The 15,862-nt window shown below is 45.4% G+C and overlaps 1 protein-coding gene across 11 annotated transcripts in view; it reads right to left on the bottom strand.

The window, feature by feature from the left end:
* The window catches only part of LOC118257452 (sodium/potassium/calcium exchanger 3-like), a 310,704-nt gene that overhangs the window by 74,506 nt on the left and 220,336 nt on the right, over nucleotides 1–15,862 (bottom strand). Inside the window, exons 1-3 of one of the 11 annotated variants that reach the window (XM_050709806.1) lie at nucleotides 7,214–7,340; nucleotides 6,389–6,520; nucleotides 3,154–3,308 (exon numbers count right to left, since the gene is read on the bottom strand). The exons of 7 other annotated variants lie outside the window; for them this stretch is intronic. In XM_050709806.1, coding sequence (XP_050565763.1) covers nucleotides 3,154–3,183 — 30 coding nt within the window. In that variant the 5' untranslated portion in view covers nucleotides 3,184–3,308; nucleotides 6,389–6,520; nucleotides 7,214–7,340. Of the gene's footprint in view, nucleotides 1–3,153; nucleotides 3,309–6,388; nucleotides 6,869–7,213; nucleotides 7,341–7,729; nucleotides 7,929–15,862 lie in introns of those variants that run through there. 3 more of the 11 variants (XM_050709805.1, XM_035565474.2, XM_050709807.1) reach the window with 3 other exon arrangements.

Raw genomic sequence — 15,862 nt, 5'->3', positions numbered from 1 at the left:
AAAGTAGGGTTTATACTGTGGCACACATGCAGACAATTTAAATCACCTGCAGCACCCCAAAGGTTTCCAGACAGACAAACCAAACAGGTGTGGCCCTTAGCAAACACAGCACACAGACCCTGGCTTCCTCCTTCGAAGCTATGTGAAGCATTCAAATTATGGTCTTCCATTAACTACTCTGAACACTGTGAAGCAATTGAAAAAAAATCCACAATCAGCCATAACTAAAATAGCTTACCATGACAGCTTACCAAGTACTGGCATCTCAGTGTTGCCAACATCTAATTTTTCATAAGGAATTGCAGTCTTGGGAAGTTATACATAAAGGCATGCCAAGGCCCCAGCTGGCAGGAGGAATACATATTTATTCTTGTGAAGATTACGTTATGTTTTTAGAAAAATACAACCAGGAGAAATTCAGTTTAGAAATCGAACTTCTCTGCAAAAATTGATGAGCAGTTTCTTCCACATGCAGGTCCAGACCAGTCAGCAAGCGTACTCAAACTTTAGTCCGCGCCTTTTTCCTAAACAAAAGCTATTACAAGGCTTAGTTACGGAATTAACGTGAAGCCAGCGTAAAAGGCAGCCCCTTGCCACACTGGCCCAGGGGCACAGATTGAACTGGAAAATAACAGCTGGCAAACCTATCTTTTGCTCCGCATCAGACGAGCGATATTGTGCCAGAACATTTAACTTTTGCTTTAAGCACCTGACCAGGCATCTGCAGGGTAGGAAGATAAAAGAGGACACTATACTATAGCAAATAGGGTTTTCTCTACGCACTCACTGCTGTCTGCTCTTGCCACTCATTCAGATCAGCCCTTCAGATCTGCTTATATGCTCCACAGCTTAGAGTCTTCATCTGAACCAGTAAGCTCTGCAAGGAACACAATCAAGACAGTCAAGCAAGCATTTCCATTGCCTTCCACACATTCAATCTTAAATGTGCTTAAATATATTTTAAGCATATGCTCAAAAAGCATCATTCATTAAGAGAAAATTTTAAGTGACGGATTAACAGGAAAACAAGGCTACAGATCTGCACGCAAGTTAAGAAAGGGAATGTTAACATAGGTAATGCAAGCCACACGCAAAAGGAAAACTCTTTGGGTTGTTCTCATGCTGGAAGTATGTTTCAACAAAGTCAGGGTCAAAGAACCGTGGAGTTAATTACTGGAAAACATGGATCTGTATTCAGCAAATATAAAGCAGAAGTCACAGACATCACTTTGGATGCAAAAACTGTAAAGAAAACCACTCAGAAAGTCCCGGAAGTTTTGTTTTTTTCTTTTCCATTACAAGCCACTTGTGAGACCATGTTCAGAGCACTGTTCAAGTGCTGGGCACTTGGCCAGAGACATTCATGTTCTGGAGCTGGTGGAGTAGGAGCAAGAACTGCTCTCGTTTGACGGAAGCCCCTCAAAAATTAAGTTGTTTCTGCCTCTAAGCCTATAAACTTGAGCCTGGGGAGGGAAGCTAACAGTTACCTCAGTGTCAACGTACAGGGTTCTACTGGTTGGAATAGAGCAACAATAATCTGCAGTTAATGAATTGTCCCTTAGTATTTAAATACCTTACCAACAATTCAGTGATTTCAGCAGACTTGTCAGAACTCAGGAAGAAGACACTGCCTGCTCATGTGCAAAGTAGGGCTTTTACTCCTCAGAGACAAGTCACAGGTAAGAGATCTTCCAAGAACTTTTATTTACAAGGCTGTCTCAAAAACCCTGGTCCAAGAACGGGAGAAAATGCAGTTCCTTTGTCTCATACTAGCCTCCTGTCACACATCATCTTCATGTACTGGAATCCTCCATGATGCAGCTGCATTTTATATAACATGCAACACAAAGAGGGTCACTGCTGGCAAATCATATATGATAAAATAATTACACATCACAAAATACCTTTGATTCCTGTCAGAGGATTGGTTAGACCCTGATAATTTCCTTTTGCTACTTTCACTGTCATGGCAAGATCTCCATACTTCTCTCTCATATTCACACTGACAGTAGAATCCCTACCTACATACAAACATTTAGAAGAATCAAATACAATGCCTACAGGTCATACTGAACCACTAAAATTCACTCCTCAGCTTTTCAAGAGGAAAGCACTTAAGTCCACATACTATTACAACTGGAGCAAGACATTCTGTATTGTGAGTACTATGTTCAAGTAACTGCAAATCAAATTAACTTGGATTGTATAGTAGTTTAATATTCTCCAAGTTCTACTAAGCAACACTATGAACGAGTAAACCATCAATCTTACAAGACATCCAGTGTTAGTAATTTCTCTTTGAGAATACATATACATCTTTCAGCAAGCTTTCAACAAACAATATATGAGGAAAAAAACCCAACGTAGGCAGAAGTACGCTTTTAGCCATCCTGCAAAACAATTTTCAACTTGATTTGAAAAAATGAAGCATGGCCTCTACATATGCAGGCTCATAAAAATTACAATCGGCAACACGTTACAAGGATAACACCAAACTCTTAGGCCCAATTCAGCACTCACAACTGACAGCATAAATTCATGAGCAACTCCCTTGAAGTTGATAGAACTATGTGAATATAAAAATTAATGTAAAGCGAAGAATTAGGCCCATCCTCTTTTGATTCAAGAACCATTCTTATAAGTAATGAACTTTCCAAGTATTAGAAATTATTGGATTTTTACGCTACATTACTCTGCCTTTTGCTTTATATATTCAAAAAAAGAGAAACATTTGGTTGAAAAAAATGCAATTACTTACACTTCAGTCCTAAAACTCCTACCACACTTTTCTGTATCCTTGGGCACCAGATGCAGGATTTGGTTAACACCCCTACTCCATCCACACACTGTGGAACCAAAGAACTCCCTCCTCAGCCACCAGCCCCTTCATATGTCTCCTCCTTGCCCAACTCTCACACAAGCGCTCTCCCCAGCCACACTACCCTACGGACAGGAAAAAACAGGTCAGCCCTGCTTCGAGGAAAGGGGCAACAAAAGGGTGACCAGACCAGGCCCGCTGGCACGATCAGGCTGACTGTTGGAGGCACAGACAACTGCTGAGGAAGGCAGAGGCTGTCACTGCCACTATCAGCCAGCACCCACAGCTGCAAGCCCTGTCTTTCTCAGCTAGGCAGTCCAGAGGAGCACACCTACCAGGACAATGCTTGCTGCCTGAGAAGTCATTCCTTGTCCTCTCTGATGAGGCACAGGCCATAGGGTAACATTACTCAGAATGACCTGTGCTGCCAGAACACTTCCCTATTGCTGTAGTATTACCAGGTTGGTTCCATGGACACCACATGTTACACCTGTTAACAAAGGACACCTGTTAACAAAGAAGTATGCATTTTAAGCATGCTTTTCACACAGGGTGCTGTGACTAGGTCAAACAGTACAGCAGCTACAGTTGAGGAAAGGACTTGTGCTTCCACACTGCACTAACTAACCTTTGTCTTTCCAACCAAAGCAGGCCCTTTCCAGCATGGAAACAGTCACGGGCTCAGAGTCACTGTGATATCTGAAAGGCCCTTTATCATCTTTCATTTCTTCTGCAACTTTAGGGAACAGGAAGGCAGAGGGAAGTCCTTACATGTCTGTCTTAGCCCACCTAAAAGAGGTCCTTTAAGCCAAATTAAAACAGGCTGCGATATCATGTGGGGCCTAGACCAAAAGCAGGACCAGGCCACATCAGCACTTCAGATTCACCAGCCAAGAATGTGAAGCAGTAGCAGCTGCCGTTCCACAAACAAACTGTGCTAGAGCTCATGGCAGCTGAGACACAGAAAATTCCATGTTCCTGCCAGTCTTTCCTCCTTGTCCTGCTCAAACTGTAAATACTTAGATTCCCAAACAACTATGGTAGGTTGAACCATAATGTCATTTAGGATTGGGTAACTGCAGGTGGTAGAATATCAGATAGAACTAATGACAATAATAGTCCTAGTATAGGTCATAAGCACCATAAATGCTAACAAGTGGACATAGCATCCTTTCTAGCTCTCAGTAACATGCTCTGTAAGACTATACTGCTTCAACAGTATGTGACAACTGTATTGCATTAAGTGTCTTGCTGTAGCACTTTGCATGTCAGGAGGCATTTATTTGCCATGTTCTAAACAGACACGTATTGGAAATAAGAGCCTCATATCCATCCAATTCCTTCTACACGACCTCTGTGTTTCATTACCAAATGACTTAATCTAACACAGGGTACCAAATATTTACAGTACTGTCCCCTCTCCCAATGCGCACCAATTGAATGATAAACGACTTGAACAAAACAAATGCTTTAACTGGCAACACTTGACTCTGCTTAGCATTCTTCCCGTGCCACTCTTCAGTAAGAAATTTTCAAGTTTTTTTTTGTTGTTGGTGGTGTTTTTTCAATACATGTATCTTGATACATTATTATTACAGATGAGAGGTATCATAAATCTCATTCTGGAGACCTACACGGTATGCCAAGTATTTAGATCCACGGGTGAATGCTATTTACCATGGAGCCTACAATGCACATGACCACAGAGCCAGTTTCCTGCGTGTTATTCACTGACACGCCTCGCTCTCTGCTATGGAAGGCAGGGCCACAACTTTGCTGTTCAACCCCTTTCAGCTCCTGATCTGAAGCCACTCAGTAATCATGTAGGCTTGGAAGCCGTGACTGCAGCTTGGTAGCACTTGTTAAGAAAAGGACTGAGACCATGCCTGCTATAGATACCACTACATCCATTCCCTCCCACTGATGGGAGATAAATTACATTACTGATCACTACAACGCAATGGCTACACTATTCTGCTAGACAACAGAAGCTCTTTAGCTTCTGTATTGGAAGAACTGTTTTGCCTTCATGTTTTTTAAAATAAGCACTAGCTCCTTGGGGAAAAATTCAGTAACCACAGTATCCATTTGCTGCCTCAGTAATTACTGTATTTTGATCCATCTTTATCATATACTTAAAAAAAAAAAAGTCCCTCAAATCCCCTTAAGTAAAAGAACCTAATTGTCTTCTACTTTAGACATATTTCAGAGCAACAGGAGCCAACTTTCCTAGTCCTGTTAGCCACATACCAAAATCTTCACGTGGCTGATCACAGGCTATATGATTCAGAGAACTAGGAAAAAGGATGCAGTAGCAGAGTTTCACAGAGGTGATGGCCACATATCCCCCACTGGTTTGCTGTCAGACTGAGGGACACAAAGCTGGTGGGCTGTGCAAAGAACACTGGAGCAATGTGCTTAAGTCAAGAGGCCCTCTGGCACACCTTGTCAAACTGAGTCAGGGACACGTTACCAGCATAGCCTCACGCCACTGACATGACACGGCCCTGACACAAGGGAATCCAAACTGCTCAAAAGACAAGAAAAAACACCAAACCCACACCTTAACCGCCAGCACTCTCACTAGCAGTGATTACGCTTTCTTGGATTTCCAAGATGTTCAACACAAGTTTCTCAAGCAAACGTGAATTCCTGCAGCTTAATGTGATTAATTTCTCAGTAGGCTAATATTTATATTAGTTGTCCTTTCAAAGCCTTAGCCTAAGAGGAAACCTATATTACTGCTACTGCAAAAACGAATCCTCACAGACTGACTTATCAGACTTACCTTACCCTGGAAGCCCATTTCCAACAGCACAGTCTGATCCTTAAACCCGGCGAGAAGTGACACAAGCAAACAAAAGATTCAAATGCTTACAAGCTTACCAAACAGAAACAAACTGATCTACTGATAATCCCTTTAAGAAAATATTCCACACCAGCCTCAAAAGCAACTCAGTGAGTGGATTCCTAGCAACATTTGGGAATCTTGTTTCATATAGCTGTTCCACCATCATTCTGAGAAAAGTTAGTGTTGCTGGAATTCTTGGTAATTATTACTTAGCTGATGTTCTTAATTAATACAAAGACTAAGGCAGCAGGTTTATTACAAATCCTCTCAGTGAAATTAAATGCATCCTAGGATTACACACAGCAAAATACAAAAGACTGTTCCACATGAGTGTCCTCAGAATCAGAGCACAGCTTTCCTGCTTAGCTGTATGATTAACAGACAATTTATCATAGTCTTTCTTTCCTTGGCTTAGTATAAGCACTGCTTTGCAACAATTAAAACATGAGTGTGACATCAACATTACTCTCATCCTAAATCCCAAACACAGCACCATACCAGCTACTAGGAGGAAAATTAACTCTATCCTAGCCAAAACCAGGACACTGCTCAACTAACGCAATACACAGACCCCAACAATTAAGTATTTTTAGAGCTAAATAGAACATTAAATCTAATGAAAATTTAAATAAAACCGATCTGGCCTAAAAAAATTATAAGAGCTTTGCTCTGCAGCTATAGTGGCATGTTTCATCTCAACAAAACACAGAAATACTCACAAAGCCAGCACAGACGTAGCCAAACTGAACACGGAGTTGCTGCAGAGTCGTATAGCCTGCAACTCCACGTAACTGCTCTTCTAAGCACTGCCTCACCAGCCGTACAGCCTGCACCTAGACAAATAGGTGGTTCTGCAAAGAAAATTAATTCCAGTCACTTTACAAGTCTCTCGGCTGTTCTCCATAAACAATCTTCTAATAGCAAAAGGACACCTCTCCAAGCCCTGTCACATTTATCAAGGCTGCTTTTGCCTGCACGGAAATACCAGGTGGAAACTATGCTCTGCCCAACCCTCATGAACAAAGGCACCTAAAGATGTGTCCTAGGTAGAGGGGCTTAAGTATTATTGCCTAAAGAGGCATCAGGTGAGCAGAGCAAGGGAGAGCTGAGCATGCTGAAAAGATGAGAAGACAAAGCTGCACTGACAGAGGCCAGTACACCACCTGCTTTTCTACACCTTTGCAGTCAGACCTGGGGGATTTAATATGCATTAGCACAATAACACTTATGAGGAAATAATTAAGGAGAGGAACTGCCGAAACTGAGTCTTCATGCCGTCCTTCTGGGCGCCAGGAGCCCCCGTTCCAGTCAGGGGCGCGCCACAGACGCCCAGGCCGGTGGCTCTGACTGCAGCCGGCACCGCGGGCCTGCTCCGCTGGGGCTCGCGTGACCCGACCGCTGCGCCCCGGCCCGCAGCGCCCCCCAGCCCCACGGTAGCCCCGGAGATCCCCGGGCACCCTTCCCCCGCCAGAGAGCCGGCGCGGCCCCGGGCGGGCCGGGGGCGACGCTTCCCCCACGCCCACGGGGAGCCACCGCCCACTCACCTCCCAAGGCCGGCCCGGATCGAGCGCAGCCCGCAGCCGGCCGGGCCGGGGCGCGGGGAGGAGCTGCGGCTTTGTGCCTGCCGCAGGGCCCGGCCCGACCCGGCCCGTGCTGCCGTGGCCCCTCCCCTCAGCCCGGAGCCGGCTCCCTCGGACGAGGCGCCTGCACCTTGCCACCGCCCTCCTCCCGCCCCCGCCGGGCCCGGGGAGCTCGGCACGGCCCGCGGGGCCGCTCGGTGCCGCGTTCCTCGCCTCTGGGCCGGGCCGAGCTAGGCCGCGGGGGACGGGGACGCCGCGCCGTTCATTGCCCCCGCCTCGACGGGCACCTGAGGCGGCGGGGCCGGGGTCCGGCAGCGGCCTGCAGCGCTCAGTGGGTCCGGGCGGCCGCTGGAGGCCCGGCCTGGGCCACTGCCCTGCCCGGCGGAGCGCCGCCACGGCCGGCTCCCGCTCGCCGGCCCCCGCCTCCGGCCGGCCGCGGGCCCGCCCGGCCCCGCGGTGGGCCCCGCCGCGCTGCCGTACCTGTGTGCGTGCCGGCGGGGCGGGCCCGGAGAGCTCCTCCTCGCGGGCTTCAACAGGCGCGCTTGGAAAACAGCGTCCGAGCTGTTTGGATGTGCGCATTCCCCAGGTCGTTCCAGGGTCCTAACATCCAGTCTTTCACAAGGTTATCATGCTTACTGCAGGGCGAGTTACTTCAGTAACAAAACAACGAGCGCGAGATTTTCCTTCCCGTTTGGCAGCTGCTTTCTCCATAAATAGAATACCGGTTAAATGCCAGCAACCGCACTGAAGATAGCAGCTGACAGGTTGAACATGATTAGGAACATACTCGAGGACCCACAGGGGTGGAAAATCATATTTAAAGGAGGTATTGCAATTCCAAAATCCAGATTATTAAAGCAAAAGGTAGCTTTGGGAAAATACCACAAAGCAGTACTGTCTTAGTTACGAGGTGATGACATTTACATTAATCCAAGGCTTCCATAAAAATGGCCATTAATCCTCAGGCATTGGAAGAGACGTGGCTGGCTCATATTGATGCAACCACGAGCAGCTTCTCTTGCTGCAGCTTTGATGTAATCTATATCTGTCCTTTGACAGAGTAGTGTGAAACTTCTGGTGCAAGCTGGAGACAGCTGAAGTAATCCTGCTTGCAGGTTGTAAAAGCTGCTGCGTGTTCTACAATCCATCTCGAGAGCTACTGAAACCTTTCTGCTCCAGATGCCATGCATACCACTCTGAACTTCAACATTAAAAAACATTTCAGGCAGCCTTGCAGATGGTACTAACATGCGGTTTTGCAGTGCCTGGCTTCGCATAACTTACTGGAGCCCCAGCTTTCCTCACAGTGTGGTGAGACACCACTGCCCCTAAAAAGCAATTGAGAGCAGTGCAGTGAGGCACCTGCTAGCCAATGAGAAAAATTGACTCACCTCAGTAAGAGTGGCAGAGGAGCAGGTATGGGAGAGATCCAGCCCAGGGCTGCACGCAGGCACCCCTCTTCCCTTGGGATTCTCAAAGCCCACCAGCCCCCTGACAAAAGAGAACGGGGCCACCATAATAAACATGCTCTTCTCATAGATCTCTCACGTCTGCTACCGTGGGACAGCCACTTGCTGAATTCACCTACCAGATCAGGTCCCATGTCACCCCTACTCACTGGGGTGGGGACAACAAAGTTGCTTACCTTGCACACAGCAAACAAGAGGCAGTAAATGAGAGGCAGGTATAGACATACATGGCCCTGCCGAACTGGAGCAGTGCTGAGCTCCAAAGACTGGAGGCAATTTACTGGCAAAAACTTTGCCACACACAGTCTTCCAAGTACCTGAGAAGATACCAGGTGAAGTTTCATGGCTTGTGTTTCTTATTTATCCCTAATTGAGACCCTCTAAATCCAACTGCAAGCATGAGTTTGGCACAGTCTTCTAACAAATACAGTAAGCCTGCAGAAAGGTTGATTTTTTTCCTGAGTCCTGAGCTACTGGGCTGTATTTGTCATCATGTGGGCATGGGGCAGAGACCAACATGTAGGCCAAAGGCTCTAGGCATTGTTGGGATGCCCCACAGGACTTGACTAGTCTGGACAAGAAACGGCACTGTGCCTTGCCAGTGTTGCTGCACTGCTGCAGACATCCCTGCGAGGTGAGGTAAGGTAAGCTTTCTCATGTAGCTTGGTTTTGACAGAGCCTGGGCAGCATGTACTTTAGCTCTGTAAAAATCAAAATGCCTGTTTCCTATTTCCATCACAATTACAGAGCAAAACAGTGTTACTGGTGTTTTGAGTGCATACCAAGGAGATGGGAAATGCACTCGCTTATCTGCTGTCACACCCTGGCAATTGCAGAAAGGAGCAGCAATTATATCCTTCAGCTAGCTTCTCTCATGGTGGCCAGAATTTGTGTGTCAAGAGACTGCGTGCTTCCACTGGCTCCTGTCCTAGAAGCCTGCCATATCACCGTGAGCTTTGCAGGAGGAAGGAGAAACTGAAGCACTTTGCAGAAAAGGCAGATGAGTCACTGGGACCTACCTCCTGCGTGCTCAGCACATTGCTGCTGCCCCACGGGAAGGCCTGTGTGGTCTCCCAGCCATGGGTTTGCATCCCCCCAGCATCTGGTCACGTCCACTGACAGCTTCAGAATAATCTTTTTTCACCTTAGAACATGATTTGTGTTTCAGCTGTATGTGACAGTGATGTCCTGGTTTCAGTTAGGATAGAGTTAACTTTCCTCCTAGTAGCTGGTAGGGTGCTATGTTTCAGATTAGGATGAGAAGAGTGCTGATAACATGCTTATGTTTTAATTGTTGCAGAGCAGTGCTTACACTAAGCCAAGGACTTTTCAGCTTCTTGCTCTGTCCTGCCAGCGGGCAGGCTAGGGGTGCAGCAGGAGCTGGGAGGGGACAGACCCAGGACAGCTGACCCAAACTGGCCAAAGGGGTATTCCATACCATCTGACATCACGCTAAACAATACATAGGGGTGGCTAGCCGGGGTGGGGGGTGCCAGCTGCTCGGGGATAGGCTGGGCATCGGTCAGCGGGTGGTGAGCAATTGCATTGTGCATCACTTGTTTCGTACACGTTATTATTAGTAGTACTATTACCATTATTATTATTTTCCTGTCTTAATAAACTGTCTTTATCTCAACCCACAGGCTTCACTTTCCCGTTTCTCTCCCCCATCCCAGAGAGGGAGGGGGGAGAGTGAGCGAACGGCTGTGTGGTGCTTAGCTGCCGGCTGGGTTAAGCCACAACACTTCAGTACATTCAAAATCTCATCTCTTAGCAGTATTTTGTGTATTACACTTCAGGCTGTAAGTCAGATTTCTTGCTCTGATTTGTAAAACAACGCTAACGCTCAGCTATTTGTTACAACAAAGGGAAGAGGGATGTGAGAATCAAACTGCATGAAGAAGGCACACTGCTTAAAAGCAAAACTAGCTGTTCTGCTCAGTTTTCCCAATGACTTTTTCATACAGTGAGCAGAGGGAACATGGATACTTACACGCAGGTGAGCCTAACATAGTCACCCATGTCATACTTGACTGCTATCTCCTTGCTGTCTGCTAAAAGCTTGTTAATGATATTAGAGAATGTTTCTTGAAAGAAATGGTATCTTGTGGATTAACCTGGTTTTCAAGATATTTTGGTTCCCTTCCCAGCTCTGCCTGCACAATTCTGAACAACTAACTCTTTCTGCTGGTCACACCATTAACTGCAGGGCACGAGCACGCATATATTAAAGATTACAGTGCTCTTGTACTTACTGAACTAAAGGCTACACGAGTAGGACAAAAATGAGGCTAGACAAATATGGGAAAAAAAAGGGTTGTTTCTGCTTCTTCATAGGGCCTTTTCAATATGGAAAAAGAAAAATGTCCGTCTTCCATTTTCTGTACAAATGGCAGACACACTCTTTACAATTCCTCAGTCCTGTTTCTCTTCTATAAGACTGATAGCAAAGGACTGGAATCAAATTGTTTATGATTGCTAGTCTCTACATCCATGGGAGGAAATTACTTTTTTATTATTTAATGGCACTGTGCTCTCAAGTTCCTCTCTCTCAGCATTGTCCCATTAAGGGAGATCAGCCAACAGCTTTTCAACACTCGCCTACATCAAGGCAAATTTTCATCATGGAATTCTGATGAGAGATCCAAAAACCAGTTCATCTTCACACTCTGCTGAAGAAAATGAGTAAGTGCAAATGCTGCATAACTGCATTTCCAGCTCAGTAGCACTTTTTGCCTTCCCTCTCTTCAAGTGGAAACACTGGGTTGAAAACAGTATTCAGATAAAATGTATACCTGTGCAGGGACTCGGGAGCACTTTGACACACCAGCTCTTTAAGAAGGTATGGACCAGAACCCTAACGTTCTCAGAAAGCCCCCACAGAGTGCATACCAAGAGCAACCCAGGGCACTACGCACATTCTGCCCTCTCAGAGGACTCATGCAGGCAACCCTCTCTGATCCTGTGTAAAGAAAGATCAAGTGCCACAGCCCCCACACCTGCTCTTGCCAGCAGCCTTGCTGGATTAGGGATCAAGGCAGGAAGGAGCAGTAATGAGCCCTTAGCTGCCAACGAAGGCTCATTCCAGCTGCGTACGTGACAAAAACTATTCCTCGCTCTACAGTTTGAGCCAAAGTGACATGAGAGTAAGGATGAAATCTCTGCCCAGAGAGACAACTGCCAGACACTAGTTGTGATTAATCCCAATGAATTTGGGAAGAGTCAGAGCCATATTCTAATCACACTACTGAACACTTATCTTTTCTTTGTGACAGCACGTGGGGAAGAGGTAGTAAGATCTGTGTTTGGGTAACTGTCTCCTCACTCCACCTCAATTTGGAATTGCTGATGTTGTTGCAGACACACTGCAGAAGCACAGCAACATGAGCTGACTCCAGTTTGGACATCAGTTTTAAAGTGCTCAGAACTACCAGCTACAGAGGAAACTAGTCTCTACCTTCATTATGGTGGTGGAGGTACTGGCAAAGGGGAACACACTCTCATTGTTGTCCAAAAATAGATGCTGGCATTTCCAGTCCTTCTTGTAAGACTGTCTTATCTTGCAGGAACGTAACGATTGAGAGTCATCCTTTCATCTTTCCAACACTACTGGAGAAGAAAAAAAGGGGAAAAAATGATAGTGTTTGTAGTCTGGCCATAAAATTGTTTGCTAAATAAAGTCAACTGTGCTTCAAATCTCCAGTTACAATGAGAACTGGTATATAATACCAATCTAAGAGAAAACAGATCACAGGAGAGCACTGTTAACAACTAATTTTCTGTCACTTCTGCAGGATGTTATTATACCAGTGCACTGTTGAGCTAAGCCCAAAAAAAATGTATTAATACAATTTCAGCTTCTTAATTAGTACTGTCAACTTCTGCCTATTGCTTCCCAAGACTTCCACTGCTGCAGCATGCCTATGTGCATGTGCTTTTTTGTGCCTGTAGGCAGTGGCATTCTAAGGTGGCAACAGGCATTTGCTTTTATCATCTCTTGGCAGCCAGACCAGACCAGAACAAGTCTAGAAAAAAATCAGGCCCTCCCTTTCCTTGGGTACCACCAAGAGTGCCACTATTCAAGGAGGGGAAAAAATGCCTGTAGCTATGTTAAAAGCTCTTGCCTTTATTAGTATAAGTATTAATGTTTATCAACATGCTTTCAAGCTGTAGTCAAATATTTTGTCAGTGGTTTGCAGTTGTTTGTCAATGCTGCCTGTTCCAGAAGCTAGTATGCAGTCCTGCAGTTTGAGAGATTTCCTCAGACTAATTTGAGTTAAAGCCCTTGCTCTCCTCTAGTGCCAAGCAAATTCAGCTGTGTGGAATAAGGAAACCTACTACAGAGATGAACAAAGTTGACTTATGTGTAACTAAATATTGTTACTATTGCTCCAAAAGGCCAAGCACAATGAAGCCAAATAGTAGGAGGTAAGAGGACTAGATCATGCCTAAGATGCAATACATGTGAGATCAAGTTCATAACCAGTTATAGCCAAAGACCTCCATCAAGTTCAGCACATTGCTACCTACTTGTATGGGGTGTGCACTCCTCAGGCTAGAGAGAGCTGCGATAGCTAGGAGTGAGGACAGAGCTGCAACTAGCCCAGGTTCTTGAGCCATTTTCCATTAAATCAGATCCATAGTCTATTGGCAGCCAGACCTGAACATAAAGACCAGAATAACAAGAGTAAGTAGTTCTGTGATTAAGGATACCGAGATCTGGCCTACTAGATTTAATATTTTAATCTGCTAAGTGTATCACTGCTCTAATCACAGTCACATGCAGTAGCTGAAGATTAGAGAGACAATTGATAATCCCAGCTGTGCCACACAGATGAAAGGTATCAGGTGGACTTACAGAGGAAATAAGGTATATAGAAACTCATTATTTTCCTACTGAGACAAAAATATCCCTTAGTATATGACAGAGAGTATACTCTGGAAAATTGGAAGCAGATATTGAAAATGAGCAAATCCTGGCAGTCCTAATGCATATGTGATGAAACAGTTATTAATACTCAATCCATCAAGCTCTAAAGAAGAATACCACTCCTGATGGTATTTGTAAGTCTATGTGCCCTAGATGGCATTGCTCTGCAGTGTTAGAAAATGCAACTCTAGAATCCAGGCTTTCACTGCAGTCAACACAAATTTTAGGCAGAAAAGTGTTGATTTAAGTTCGCACACACAAAAACAATAGCAGAGCTCCTTTTCAAATGTTACTTGAGACTTTTCCACTGCAGCTGATACATTAATTATACCACATTTTTTATTCATTCTTTAAAGGCTCACTTGTAAAATCTTCTTGTGTGAACAGTTACAGTAAGCAACTGCTCTGGTTTGAAGTGGTTTCATTGCACCTGCTCTCTCCAGACTGTAGTATTTAATTGTTTTTGTTTATTCCATCCTACTCTTCTCTAGCAATTTGCTTGGCACCATGAAGGAGGTTACACCAATTACAGAGTGCTGTTTGTTCCCAACAGTCGGAGGCTGAAGACAAGCCTCCTTCTCCCTCACTACTAGCTGCAGCCCACTTACAGCAGCTGGAGGGGAAGTGGGCAGCTGCTCAGCTGTGCTAAGAGGTCTGATTACCATCACCGCAGGGAGGAAAAACAAACACAAAAAATCAACATACCTGCAGTTTGTCCTGAGTCCTGTGACTGCATATTTCCCTTTCAGAAGCATAGCCATATGTCTCCTCTTTGCTTCAGGAGCTTTTCAGAAAGCACAATGGGTTGGGAGTTCCTGTGTACACTTCCCAGCACCAGGGATGAGGAAATGCTGACTAATAATGGGTTTTGGCACTGAAACCCCTAACCATTAAGCACCTTCTCTCTAGGGTGCAGTTAACATGTCTAGGCACCCCGTGCAAGGACAGGGAGAAGCTCCAGCTGGGATGTCTGACTGGCCAGCCCACTGAGCTGGCAGATGCTGCAGCCATCCACTGAGATCTGTGACTGAGAGCTGCAGGGAAATGCCTCAGCCCTTCTGGGATGCATAACCTCATCACTTCTCTCAAGAGGTGGTCCGTCCAGGGCCTGTTGCAACTGAATGGGTGCTGACTGCACTTCTTTTTGGATGTCAAGCAGAGGCGGTGGTATCTCCTACTCTGCAAGCACATGCTCTTTTCATTTCCTGTGTCCCGGAAAGCTATAAAATATTTTGGGTGAGGGTTGTCTCGAAGCTCTCCTTTGTTCAAAAGATGAACAGAAAGAAAGGAAAATGCTTCCATTCTGCCAGCATGAGGTAAAATTCCTGATACCATGGTCTGTCCTGCAACCACATTCTAGTTTTCCAAGCTGTAAATTACATGGAATTTTTCTAAAGTAAAGTAATCATAAGGCTGAATCAAAAAAGATGCATATTTGGCATATCACTCTGTCAGGGAGTAGGGAGTGGCAATATCTTCAGAGTCCAACAGACACCTGGAACAGCTTCAAGTTGTGATGAAAAGCAAGATTATCTTTGAACCAGTAAACTTGTCATGGGGAAGTCTCTACAGTGATACAGCATCCTTACGGATTCCAACATACCTTTTAGGTTGCCAGCACACAGAGTCAGAATGCAAACAATCGAACCAATGGAAAATATTTTCAAGATAACTGCTGGGCTTGCAGCAATGAAAAACACTTTCTGCGCTAACATCAAAGGCTGTACCTCATCCCTTCACTCATGGACAGAGATAAGGGATCAGTATGCACATCTTTTCTGCACGCGGAAATAGCTGCATATGGGTAATAAGTGATCAATCCCTTCTGCCTAGGACATACCACTATTTTTGTGGATGTGGCAGGTACGGAAGAAAGATGTCATTTTGGCAGTGGCTGTTACGAAGACATGAGCAAAGGCACTTCAGCTGAGGTAGCTGGTCCCAGTTACTTGCCTTTTCATTCATAGGTCTCAACACTGCTCTCAGAGAAAAGATGGGGGGGGAGAGGAGTTGTCAGATGAAGGGTCCCAACCTTCTTATCAGGTTAGGTAGAAGCAATGAGAATCCTGCCACCAGGTCAGGCTCAGATTGATCAGGGAAGCTCAGCAGTCTCTGTTCTGCTGGCACAGAGCATAAAAATGGCCCAAGTATTTTGCTACTTGAGAACTATGCCTTCTAACAAGCCCTCTCCACAGGTTTTCTGCAACTTTCTGT

This window comes from Cygnus atratus, chromosome 3, assembly GCF_013377495.2.
Source record: "Cygnus atratus isolate AKBS03 ecotype Queensland, Australia chromosome 3, CAtr_DNAZoo_HiC_assembly, whole genome shotgun sequence".
NCBI classification, from domain to species: domain Eukaryota; kingdom Metazoa; phylum Chordata; class Aves; order Anseriformes; family Anatidae; genus Cygnus; species Cygnus atratus.
The sequence above is the reverse complement of the archived record's forward strand: the minus strand, read 5'-3'. Positions and strand labels throughout refer to the sequence as shown.